The sequence below is a fragment of the Microchirus variegatus genome (assembly GCF_963457635.1).
Source record: "Microchirus variegatus genome assembly, chromosome: 9".
Lineage (NCBI taxonomy): Eukaryota > Metazoa > Chordata > Actinopteri > Pleuronectiformes > Soleidae > Microchirus > Microchirus variegatus.
The window spans coordinates 23,099,343-23,112,214 of NC_139810.1; the positions used below are offsets into that span (position 1 = coordinate 23,099,343).

The 12,872-nt window shown below is 39.8% G+C and overlaps 1 protein-coding gene across 2 annotated transcripts; it reads right to left on the reverse strand.

Annotated features, from left to right (window-relative positions):
- Nucleotides 1–667: 667 nt before the first annotated feature.
- LOC310931951 (microtubule-associated protein RP/EB family member 1-like) lies at nucleotides 668–10,609 on the reverse strand. 2 transcript variants are annotated; one of them, XM_083895201.1, is made up of 8 exons: nucleotides 10,458–10,609; nucleotides 8,885–9,018; nucleotides 6,929–7,074; nucleotides 4,937–5,138; nucleotides 4,722–4,831; nucleotides 4,470–4,622; nucleotides 2,675–2,707; nucleotides 668–2,534 (listed from the first exon to the last, which is right to left on the reverse strand). In XM_083895201.1, the coding sequence occupies exons 2-7, from the start codon at nucleotides 9,003–9,005 to the stop codon at nucleotides 2,696–2,698; spliced, it is 744 nt and encodes a 247-aa protein (XP_083751327.1). In that variant the 5' UTR covers nucleotides 9,006–9,018; nucleotides 10,458–10,609; the 3' UTR covers nucleotides 668–2,534; nucleotides 2,675–2,695. The 2 variants fall into 2 exon arrangements, with proteins under 2 accessions (XP_083751327.1, XP_083751326.1); XM_083895200.1 differs by lacking the exon at nucleotides 2,675–2,707.
- Between the last annotated feature and the right edge of the window lie 2,263 nt (nucleotides 10,610–12,872).

Here is a 12,872-nt window from a genome sequence, read left to right on the forward strand (position 1 = left end):
TTTATTTTTTTTACTGTACAAGTGTTTTTGTGGTTTTTGTTGTTCAAGGCAAACTAATAAATAAAATACAAACTGCTCATTAGCAGAAAATAGTAAGTGCATTCCACTGTTGGGTCTACATGACCTTCTTCCTGATGCGTTCGTCAAAATACTAATACCAAGTCAAATTTAGATATTACATGAAATTTAGATAACGGATCATGGAAACTTTAAAACTCACAGTAGACGATTGAATGTCAGTCACAAGTGTGAAGAATGAGCCGCACTATGAAAAAAGTCAGATTTTTTTTTTGATATGTTTAACTGAATGCAGTGAAAATCCAACTTTTTGTGCAACATTCAAAAAAGCTGTGTTTAACTGTGAGCCCTTCATCTTTTAAATACTTTATCCGTTTAAACCAGACAAGCCAAACTCAACTTCAACCCAATTCTTCACAATTTTTATGTTTGCAGCTGCGATACTTAACTGTAAATAAGAAAATAGGTCACAGGAAATACCTAATTTAAGCTTATCTACCCTGAACATTTAAAATTATATACATTTGCTTGCTGTGCATTTCATGGAGGACCGATTCTCTGCTACGTCACAACACACACAAGCATTCATGTGAAATACCTCCAATGTCGTTTTATTTTCAGAACATTTAAAAATATGACTAACAGCACAAACATTTACCCCAAACAGCAAGGACTTGCATTAAAGTAAATAAAAAAGAAAAGAAACATTTATGGAGAAACAAAATCTCTTAATAATAAGGCCATTGATTGAGTTGTGTATTTGTTGGTGTGAAAGTCTAAATCCGGTACATGCACACACGCACATACACACACGCGTCAAATGACATTTTTCTCAGTACAGTGAAAAAAAAAAAAAAAAAAAATGGTTTCAGATATCAGATCCACAGTACATATTATTATTAATAATAAAGTTGGTCAATTTCGGGTGTGGAAGTACAAAAAAAAAGGAATATTCCTTCAGAGTGGCAGGTTTTAGTTACTAATTTTAGAGTGATCCCTCTTATTTTTTTACAGCTTCAGGAAAAACAGTGACTTCCTGGTGAAAATAAAAGCTTCAACGAGGGACACGAGCCGCTTCCACAGCTTCACTCGAGCAGATTTTAGATGTTGTCGACCATGACTGGCTACACTGATCAACCACAGTCCGACATCACAGTGTAATGTATTTTTTTTTTGTCTCAGGGCTGATTAAAGGCCACTGGTATAAAACAGTGCATCTGCCTTAATACAGACTTTTCCCCAAAAAGACAAATACATAGAAAAACTATCATGCAGTCTCAAACTTAAGATTTTTTTTGTCATTTTTATGAAAGACTGGTGCGTTGATCAAAAAGGCTGCCGTCTGCAAAACCTCAGACGCTTCGTCTCACGTCAACTGGAAGAGTAAGCCACTTTCCTGGTTTCAAGAAACTCACATTTGTAGAGCATGACATGCGAGTACCACGTTCAAGTGGGAGAACACTGATGCTGAAAGGTGACAGCGAGAGGAGAAAAGAGTGAGCGTGTTAACGTGAGAAAATCAAACTGAAGGGAAAACAAATATATAAAGAGGTGAGAACATGACAGACAGGTGCCCAAAAAAGGTTTTTAAACATAGCGGGGAAAACAAAGGAAACCGGGAGCGGGAGGGGAAAAAAAGGAATAAAACAGTAGCATGAATTTACAAAAGCGCTTCTGAAGCTGGACAGGATAAAGTGAAGATGGTGTCCTTGGTGGAGACAATTAGTCAAAAGGCCAAGCGAAGACCCGACTGTTACCTTATCCCGGAGCGAAACCCTGACCCTTCAGCTGCTTTTTCCTTCATATCTGTCAATGTGGTTCACACAGTAATTTTACTACTTCAAACTGGAGACAGGTGAAAAAAGATTTAGTCGGTTTGAAATGTAACCCTTTTGGCTGGGATTGTGTGCGGCACAGTGCCCAACACGCACCACACTGCCAAGGTTAGCCCGGGGGACAAAGTGGTCTGTGAACCAAACAGCCGGGTTTTCAGAGGTTTGTCATGTTTGATTTGTTTTAAATTTAAACACATACAACCACACACATGCATACACACACACATTCACACACACGCACGCACACACACGCGCACACACAGAACATTACTGTTTTTTTTCCACACTGAATTCTTTCACCAAAACCAGATATGTACTGCACTGTCTGGTTTTGGGAAGGTTGGGATTGAGGGTAGGGACTGGGACTCTTAACAGACTGGTAGGTGTGTAGGAAGTAGCGGCAGTGACCATGGCTGGATTGTTGTTGATTATTGGTATAAAGGTGTTTCAGGGAAGCAGTCTGAGGAGGAAGAAGTCCAGCAGGTTGGGATTCAGATTCAGGGAAGGTGTTGGTGGGAAAGGGGACACCAATCAAGATCAAGCTTGGTGTCGGATATGAAACCAAACTGGCGGCCTTGGCTTGAGGACAGATCTTGTTTGTAGACTAGTAGCTTGCAGTCTTGAATACTAAAACTCCTCCTCCTGCGGCGGCTCATCGGCATCAGGTATCACAAAACCCTCCTGCAGAAACAGAGGGAGATGGTCAGTGTGTTTACATGTATGTTAAAAGTCCAATTTTAGTTGGACTATGGCTATAATACCGTTTTTTTTTAATGTTACGTAAACATATTAGTCCAACTAACATTGTCTGACTAACATACCTGGATAATGTGATGTCTCCCCTAGTCTTTGACCTAGAAGGAGATGACGTAGATCGTTTGTGGTCACTTTATGGTACTCGTAACCACAGAATTATGAAAGTTGGTCTGGTGCAACTGAAATTCATAAACTAGTAGTTGCAAACTAGCTGGTAATTCCTGAGGCTTAAATTATGCTGTGTTCCAGAGCCCATCCAAACCAGTTGGACGTGGGACTTATCCTACTTCCAACGAGAAAAAGTGCACTGGAATGCCTGTCGAAGTGGGACCTCCTACTCGCGAAGGCGGTGGCTGATGATCGACCTACCCCGACTTCACCAAAATGACGTCGGAGAATAATGGCGGCTCCCATGGAGTCACATGAATAGGCTATAAACTTTACTTTTCTGTGTGTAGAGTTGTTTTAGACACAGCAATTTTATCACAACTTGTTTTTTCATGTTATGGCGTGAAATTATGTCGTTGTTGTTATCTGTCAGCATGAAGATATGTAGGGCTACGGTAAAAGTATACTCATGACGTTATATGTATGGCTTTTACATATACGGCTTGCTTGTTTATGCAAGTAGACTGAATTGCTGACAGTCAAAATGCCTCTTCAAACATAAATCTAAAGATCGTCCATGTTTTCTAACATTCGACTTCAATTGCTGGAACGCTTTGAAGTAGGAGCTAGTACAATTCAGGTAGGATAAGTCCCACATCCCATTTGTTTGGATGAGCTCTGGAACACAGCATAATTACTAAAACCTGAATTTAGACTTCCCACCAAGATCCCAAGACAACATCATGCAGTGTGGAGTGCACAGTGATCCTCGGACGATAAAAGACTGCGTTATGTAAACTCTGCTACCGTGTTGTTCAGATTGTCAACCATCGCCTGAACCGCCAACTTAATCTCAATCTTACATAAAAACTAAATGCATATTCCCATTTGAGTAAAATAACCTTTCATTGGTCACGTCTTGAAAATCACAGTTGTCTAGCCTGAAAAGTGAGGAGCAAGCAGAGGTTGCAACCATATTTGAATTTTAAATGAGAGCTTAATGGGTTAACATTTGGGGCCTCAGTGAGTGAACCGCATACCATTCCTCAGCAGGAATTTACAATGGCATCAGCAGTTGTCAACTACAGCGCAAATGGGATTTAACGAGATGCCGAACCATGAACACATCACAGATCATGAAGGCTTACTGGAAACTATTCAACAGAAAGAGGCTGGTTCAATTCTATATATTTCTATCATCTCGACACCTTCTTTACCCGTCCGTCATCAATCTTTTACAAAACACACATATACAGTTTCCTTTCATAAAATGTTGCTGCTTTTTAAAAATATATATTACACTGTCTGGCCATCACATTGCTTATATCTTGCACTGATGATGGGAGATTTTTTCTAAATTATGTCTCATGCTCCCTGAACCATCCTTTCACAATTTGACCCAGATGAATCCTGGCATTGTCATCATGGAATGTGCCCTGAAAAACTGAGTCATTCAGTATTTTTGGGGGGGACATAATGATGTTGAACTTTGACCTGGCAAACCAAGATCTTAACACTCTCAGACTCCTACAGACGTGCACAGTAAAAATATAAAGAGTATGTGACTTTTGGGGCCAGGCAGTGCATTTATTGAGACGAGTTCATGGTGATAAAGACGCATGTCACCCAGTGCCATAGTGTGCATCACTACAGTGGTTCTAATCAATTAGAACAATAATGGAAGAACTGTCCTTCAAGGACGATGCAAGTTGCTCGTTCAGTCCAGCTTTTTGTGAAACTTTTGAAACTCACGTCTGTGGCGTAGAGGATATCCATGATCTTCAGCAGTGTGGGGTCGCCCTCCTCTTCCTTCTCCTGGCAGATCAGCTCAATGTTCCGCAGCTTACCAAAATAAAAGTCTCTCTCCTTCTCCATGTCATGAATGGTAGATTTCAGGGAATCAATCTATGGGAAAAAAAGTTCAGATGGAACATTTAATTTTCTTTCTACTTTGACAAATGACTTGAGAGCAGGCTCTTATGTTTTTCATGGTGGTAAAATGACCTCAGTCAGAAGCTCTGCCCGCTCCTCATCGACTGCTCCCGATCCTGACTTTTTTGCACTGACGGGTGCTAACTTGGGTGCCACCTTGGCAACAGGTGGCCTCTGAGGGGCTGAGAAGATAAACCAAACATTGCTGAAAACACTTCAGGTAGACAACATTTTCCCACCATAAGTCAATAACAAGTTCAGATAATTTGACCAGTCCCAGCTCTGACCTTGATTTAAGGCCTTCTTAGGCGGTTTGTTGAGAGCTGATGTGGCTTGGGTGGGTGTGGGCATGGCGTCTTGGCCCTGTCTCGCCGACACGGGATCATACTCATTCCCGTCGTAGTTGGCGTCAAAGAACTTCTTAAACCACTGAACATACTCAAAGTTGTCCTGAAACTTCCCCTTGACCAATTTGTCCACTGGAATGATCTGAAAGCAGAAAAAAAACTATTAGTGTTCACTCAACAAAAACCCCATCTGTGTTTCTCTGTATAGCAGTGTTTTAATCTTGTGATGCCTGGTGTAATTCCCGCACTGTGCAAGGGAAGTGATTTCATAAATAAGGCTGAAATCACATCAGCAGCATAGCGCTAGTGAAGCAAGAGGCATCATGAAAATTATGATTAAATTAGCAATTATATTTAAGGAAGATTTTGCAACTCTATCACTGCTAGGGGCCTCATCATTTTAGGCCATTTTCACAATTTGAAGCTGAAGTATCACTGTCCCTGGTGGTGATAAGAAGAGATTGCAGGGACAATTGGTGGGTGTGTGTGAGTGCTTGTTGATACAGGAAAGGGGGTGTGGCATCACAATGGTGACTCCACAGCATTATGTCCTAAAGCCATGTGCAATTCTGCCCAACCCTAAGATGCATTTCATATCAATGTCAGTAACACAAAACTGTTACATTCAGAACACACATGTAAAGGGATATGCTCCTTTAACAGCTGACCGACTGGCTAAAATTACAAAAACAAATGTACGGTTTTGTGTGGGAAACCTAGGAAAAAAGGGGAAAAAATAATGCTTTCTCGGCTGACACACACACATACACACAAAGAAAAACATGAAGCAAAGCCAGTAAGACAAAGCAGAACAGCCCAAAGACTAAGCGCATGACGGAATATGACCTCATCAGACAATACACACCCACAAAGCATGATGATGACCAAGTAGACAACACAGACACACCTGGAATTATAACCTTCATCAGTTGAGAATGCACTGATGTGCTCTATGTGTTCATGAATCAGTGACACAGATGTGAGGATAAAAGCTGTGTAGGCATTTGGTGTCTGATGAGTTAACAGGGAGGAAGTTGCGTCATTAATAAAAGTTTTGTCAATAATCCCACTTGTAACGTCATATCGAGTGTGAAAACAAATACTGGACACAATGTGCCCCACATTTTATATCTCTGCTGGATTTTCAACAATAGCAACAAATAATAGTTCCCTTACTTTTCACATAATCAAAGTTGTTGTTTTTTATTGAATTCAATCCTGATTTTGGAAAAGAGGAGACCTCAGTGAAGATCATTTTTCTACTGGTTAAAAAATAAATGAAAAATGGTGGCGAAGACAACTCAATTCAATGCATAACATTGCCATTTATTGTTCAATTTTAATGAGAAATGTATTGCAACAGAAAGTCATGTACATGTAACACAACACAAACAGTCAAGTCAAATAAACAAGGACTAAGGGAGTGTCTATGGAACAGAGAAACAAATTCACCTGTCCGGCCTTTAAACTGGTTTTCATTGCGAGAGAGTGTCAGAGTTGCAGCCTCAGTGTAAATGAGTGCAAGTGCTTGTTTTAATTTATTCATTTTTAAAATGAAGCCAAAAACCAGTTCACCTCTCACCCAAATCATTTTTATTAATGATTGGCAGGATACATGTAAACATGAAGGCCAAGCCCAGAAAATATTAGTCAACTTTTTATTTTTTGAAATAAGGAAGTAATCTAACCCCGCTCATTGTAGCTGCATCTTTCAGCAAAACGGAGATTACAAATCAACCTCATCAGCTGTCATAGTAAACCACACCGTTTACAGAGCTGTTCCTATTGTATTGAACAAAGCTAGCATATACGGGTTGTATACAACTTTGTTGCCTGCTCATAATCACAAATCCCCAGAGCTTCCATGCTTACATCATATGAGATGCACAATGTAATTTGATACCGACATGTAGGTGTGTGTGTATTACTTACTTTGTCTACTCCCAGCTTTTTGAAGGAAACCTGCAGAAGCTTGAAGTTGTGGATGTACTCATGCTCCAACTTGGCACCAAATTTTACTTTCTTGAGGGGCATAGAGTTTGGAAACAGCATGTCCATGAACTGGCAGTAGGCGGCACCTGGACAAAGAAAATGATTTCAGTTTATTTCATTCTGAAATAATCTTAATTTCACGTAAGAGCAAAGAAGCCAGCAGACATTTTGATCATGTGTACCCTCAGCAAATTACAGCTGAGTGTTTACCATCTGACTCGAGGGTAAATGTGCAGGATTTACGAACAGGTGTGTCACTTTAGTCCTTCAGTATCTTTAAGCTACAGAAGATCCACAATGTAAAAGCTTTTTTAAGTTCTAATTGTGTAGAAATATTTTGATATCAACTCCTTAGCTGCAGATAAAATCATGGGATTAAAGTGAAATGTCTTGACACATCTTTTAACTACAGTAAAACTAAAGATTTCAAGGTCAACATCTGTAGCGATCGAATACATACAGGTGCAGGCAGACAAAGGGGGTGCGGAATATTTGCAGGTCATGTGATTCAAGCACATAGACAAAATGCTTGCAGCCGTCTCTGTTGCTACTGTTTGAGTTTCTTTCCCTCACTTCTTAAACTTTAAGTTTAGTTATAAACTTAAGCATTATCTGTCCACATCTGCAAGGCACTGTGCAGAAACTGACCTGTCAACGTGGCCATTACAGAGAACCTAGCCATGCAAGCGAGTATATTGACAACATTTATGAGCCAATTTATTAGGTACATCAGCCAATCATAGCAGCAACTCCATGCATGTAGGCATGTAGACATGATTAAGATAACCTGCTCAAATTCTAACTGAGCTTCAAAATGGGGGAAACAGGCATTTAAACTACTTTGACTGTGGCATGTTTGTTTGCGCCAGATGGGCACATTTGTGAAACTGCTGCTCTATTGGGATTTCAGTTTGATCAACTATACAGTGAGCGGTGGCTGTCCGGGTGAAAAGACCTTACAAATTCAAGGGGTCACATAGTGGTAATACTGGTACAAAGTGACAGGTGACGCTAACTCTCATAATTACTACTACCAAGGTAGGTGGGTGAGTGGGTGGGTCGATCGGTATGCAGACAGATGGATAAATCAACATTTTATTAATGCCAGCATGAAATTCAAGCATCAAGACACAAGAACAGATATGTAGGTGGCAAAATATTGTACTTGAAGAAAACAGTTAGAGACCAACCGCCAGCAGTTCTGAAGCCGAGAGCTCCATGTTTGCATTGTGCTAGCCAAGTTTCAGAGAGGCACAATGAACTGCACTCTGTTTGTCCAGCCATTCCTCAGCACTGCTAACTCATCTGTCTTGTTTGTTAGACAGTTCACATTCTCCATAACTATTGATGGAACAGCTTGTACTTCTATCACTTAGCCGTTAAGTTAGCCTTAGCCTAAACTCCAGCTCTGCAGCCACAGTACTTCCTTCTATGGGGTATGTGGTGAATGATGCCAGCTTGTCCCATCATTTTGAGTGAGAGCAGCTTCTCACTGGAATAAATCCTTCTTTCTCTGCTTTGTTGCCAGTAAGATATCATATACATTGGATACAAAGTACTGCACAGCCAGTGTAGCTTAAGGAACAAAAAAGATCTAATAAACTGACATGCGAGTGTTTCGGGTTTTAAATTAGTTTTGAAAATCTGCACATAAAATTTCACTTTTCTTCATGGATATCTGAAGAAACAAAGCCTCAACCTGAAGGAACATGTTTTATTGGTTCCATTTCACCATCAACATAGTCAGCATCAGTCACGCACAAAGTCATGCATTCAAGCAAAGTGTCTCACATGCTCACACCAGACCATTCTTCAAAGATGAACCCTCCACTCAGGAGTGTTTTAGGATGACCCTTTAAATCACATGGAACAACCACTAATACACACATTTCTTACCTGAGCACAACATTTCAATCTTGGTGAGGTTCATCTGTAGAGATTCATTGATCCATACCAGCATGTCATGACGACTTAGGTTTTCACTGGTCACTGAGGTCGAGTACACGTTAACAGCCATCGTCAGTCACGTTCTGCCATGGAGAAAACATACATTTACATAATGACAGTCTAGTCCTGCTTTGCCTAACCAGACACAGCCAAACGATACCAGGAACGAGAGAGAGTTCATTTGCACCCACAACAAAATGCCATTATCATGAGGCAGCTATCGCTTCACACTGGCTTGGAAAAAAAGAACATGACTAACACACAGCGACCTGCAAGGCAACTGCAGTTATTACTTCAGAAATGCTTTGAATGAAGGCAAATTATCAAGCAGACAAACACAGGCCTTTAACTAGATCATTGTTTATTTAGTTGTAAGAGTTCCAGACCTACTTCTAGATTTGCAAAACCTTATTTTTTAGTAACAAGGAAAATATGACCGTTATACTGCATTTTTTATATCAAACAACAGACCTAGACAGCTCTAGTGTAAAACCTCCACTCTAAACATGGATTGATTGATGACTTGACACCAACAGTTTCAGAAAAAAAATGCCATTCCTTTCATTCTATTTAGAGCTGATTGTGTAAGATCTGCATTTGACTGATTATAAAGCTTAAATAGTTTTAGATCGGAAAATCCTGCCAGATGTTTAAAAACATGTGTATATTAAAGATGGATGGAGAAACCCATCATCAGATTAAAGTGAAAATATCGGTTTAATAAGAATTACAAGACAAGAAATGTGACGTAAGAACATAAAAAAAAAAGAAATACATTGTGATAGCGAGAAAATAAACAAGATATTGACACATTGGCTAAGACAATTTGGGTTAGATTGTGATTACTAAAATATTAAAGATACGTTGACATTGGCACAGATTTATTTTTTAACGCAACGTGCAACGTAACACTCGGCTGATTATTATGATAAAAAGGTTGACAGTTGTTCCTCCCCTTGCTCACATTTGTCTGATAGAAAGCAACAGCAGCTAAATGCAACAGGGCCCGTTCAAGAACTTGAAAGCTAATGTTAGCCGCAGTTAGCCGAGTCATGAGCAGCTTAGCCTCCTTACAGTTAGCTAGCAGCTACCAATGGGTGTGAACGCGCAGTAAAACAGCAAGCTACAACTTGACAGGTGCATTTCTTAGTTAGACGAAGGTTCGGTAAAGACTGCCTACGTTTCTAACGCTGGCTAAATAAATGGCTAGTGTGAGTTTCTTTCAGAGATAAAGCGGTTTCCCCGCCCTGAACCCATTGAGTTGCCAATTCCGTTAGCTTGTGACTGACGATGCGACAAAATATTTATTCAGCCAGGTCTGAAGCCACGTGTATGACAGCACCAAACAAAGGGACATCTACGCCGTGAGCCTGGTCTGAGTTGTTCGGTTGTACTCGGCAAATGGTGAGGGCGCATCCCGGTTCCTGCGTAATCACAGGCTAACATGTTAGCTAACAGAGCTTAACCGCCTCCTCACATGCCGGCTAAAGGACACCGTTAAAGAGAGCACCGTTGAACCTACCACGTTTCGATTGACTTTCAAAAATCTTGAACGCGATGGTTTACTTTTCTCGGCAGCAGTTCTGTCTGTGTCGTTAAATACCAATCTGCAATTGATTAGCCGCTACCGACACTTCTGCTTTCTCTCTTGTTCTTCTTGGCAGTTCACGCTCACTCCACCGGTAGTGGAAAGACCGATTTCATGACGTCATGAAATGGGTAACGCCCTAAGGCAACGACAAAATACAATTACATTTAATTAAATTTAAATTGAATGAGAGAAAGATATAGAGTGGTTTTTTTTTTTATTTACAAATCTGTTTACATGGTTTCATTTCATTATCTGATGAAAAACAGTGCTGCATTATCATTATATCTGACTAATGGATTTGGGCTCATAACAACAATGACTATAATGACACTGAAAATAAAATGGGTAAAATAAAACAAGCAATTAACTGTTTGTAATGAAGCACATATCACCATGGACGGACTGGATACTTCAGTTCCACTCCATACTTCCAAGCATCAATTTTCAAACACAATTATTATTATGTGCAAAATATGATGTTCATAATAAAGCATTATTATTATATACAAAAATCAGTATGAGACACATGCCTTAGTGGTCTGAAATTGTTATCGACACAAAAAAAGAATAAAATCTTAACATTTCACACTGTGGTCATTCAGATATTTAAGGATTCAGATTTAACAGTTAGTCAGTATTCAGATAAAAATGTCAATGCAATTAAAAAAATAATAATAACCATAAAAGTATAGCAGCAATGTAAACAAAAACTCAGCTGTCAATTATTAGCTGAATTACTTAAGTTCACTTCCTCACAAAAGAATGTCTTGTTTGTTCCAAAAAGTCCTATAATCATGAGGGCATTTGCACCACATTTTTGTCATATTAAAAGAGGTATTAATATGAGGTAGACCAGAGAGCACCAAAGACAATCAATACAAACCACTGAATCATCATTAATAGGCATAAAAAATGTTATAGTCTGTTACTTTACAATTCTCACATGAACGATTAGTTAGATAACTTTTCCCAAAGAAAAAATAAACAGTTTCTTTATCACAATAAAAGTAATAGTAATAGAAAGTTTTGAAACAGCAAAGAGTAAAAAAATTGTCCAGGACTCATCAAGTATGATCTAAATATGAGAATAACGCAGCGGTGCAGCTCACATGTCTTCAACACAATGTTAAACAATGCAAACCAAATTATTAAAAACACTCAAATGTAGCAGCACTCTAAAAATACACTTTTAGATCATTAAAAAAGGGTTTTACGTGGATAGTCTTCCTCTGCTTGTACACAAGTTTCTACCAAAGATTTCGCCAGAGAAATAGTTAAACAGCTAATTTTCAACCATTGTGAGTGATCTCACAGTAATAATAAATTACAGTTCAGGATAAAATGTGTTGCTGATCACAAGCTGACAGTAAAAGTGACAGTCTCTTAGCATTTGAGGAATAAAATTAAGAAGTTGAAGTGTTCAGCCAAGAACAAGATGGAGTACAATCTGCCCTCAGTTTTCCCGACAAGACAAAAAGAGGCTTTGGGGCCAAAGCGGCTGGTTGACACACATACTACTTGTGTGACATAATGCAAGGGGACTTGTGCGTATAGAAGATAAAATGGCTCTGTGTCAGTGAACAACAAAGGCTTGTTTGTGAGCTGGAAAATAGCAGAGGTCATTAATGCTCCTGCAAGTTCTTTAAACACGGGGAGGAGAAATCCTGGCACATGCGCACGCACGCACGCACACACATATGAAACATAACCAACCTCCCTCTATCTGAGTTGCTGTAGTTCTGGGGAGGCAGGACAGGACGAGGAGGAATGGGAAGTGGTCGAAGTGGGCATAGTGGACATGGTGGATGTGGTGGACACTGTCAAGATCTCCTCACAGGCAAAATAGTCCTTTAAGGGAGCAAAGAGGTGACGAACGACCGGGACACTCCAGGCCTTCCCCAGCACTTTCTGCCTCTGCTGTCGACTCATGTTCCGCACATCAGTGTAATGTTTGGGGAAACCAAAGATCCTGGTGAGAAAGGGAGAAGACAGCATAATGTTAGCTAAAAACCTAAGAAATATAGACTGCTGTTGAGCTGCTTGTCTTATTTTACGCATCCATAATTTATTTAGTTATAAGAATTACCACCCAGTGGTTGAAAGTCACATCTAAGGGGGAAACATCAATAGGATACTTTTGAAGTTTAGTATTGATGCACAGAAACACACACACAAAGAGCGAGTGTCATTATGCTCACTTTTCAAGCTCAGTGATCCACAGGTTGTCTTCTCTGCCGTCCTGGATGACGGGAAGCTGATTCACATATTTGCCCTGCTTCAGAGAGTTTGCATTGGTGGTGATCGTCCTCACCTTTGTAACCTGAAACAAAAACATACTATCCGTTA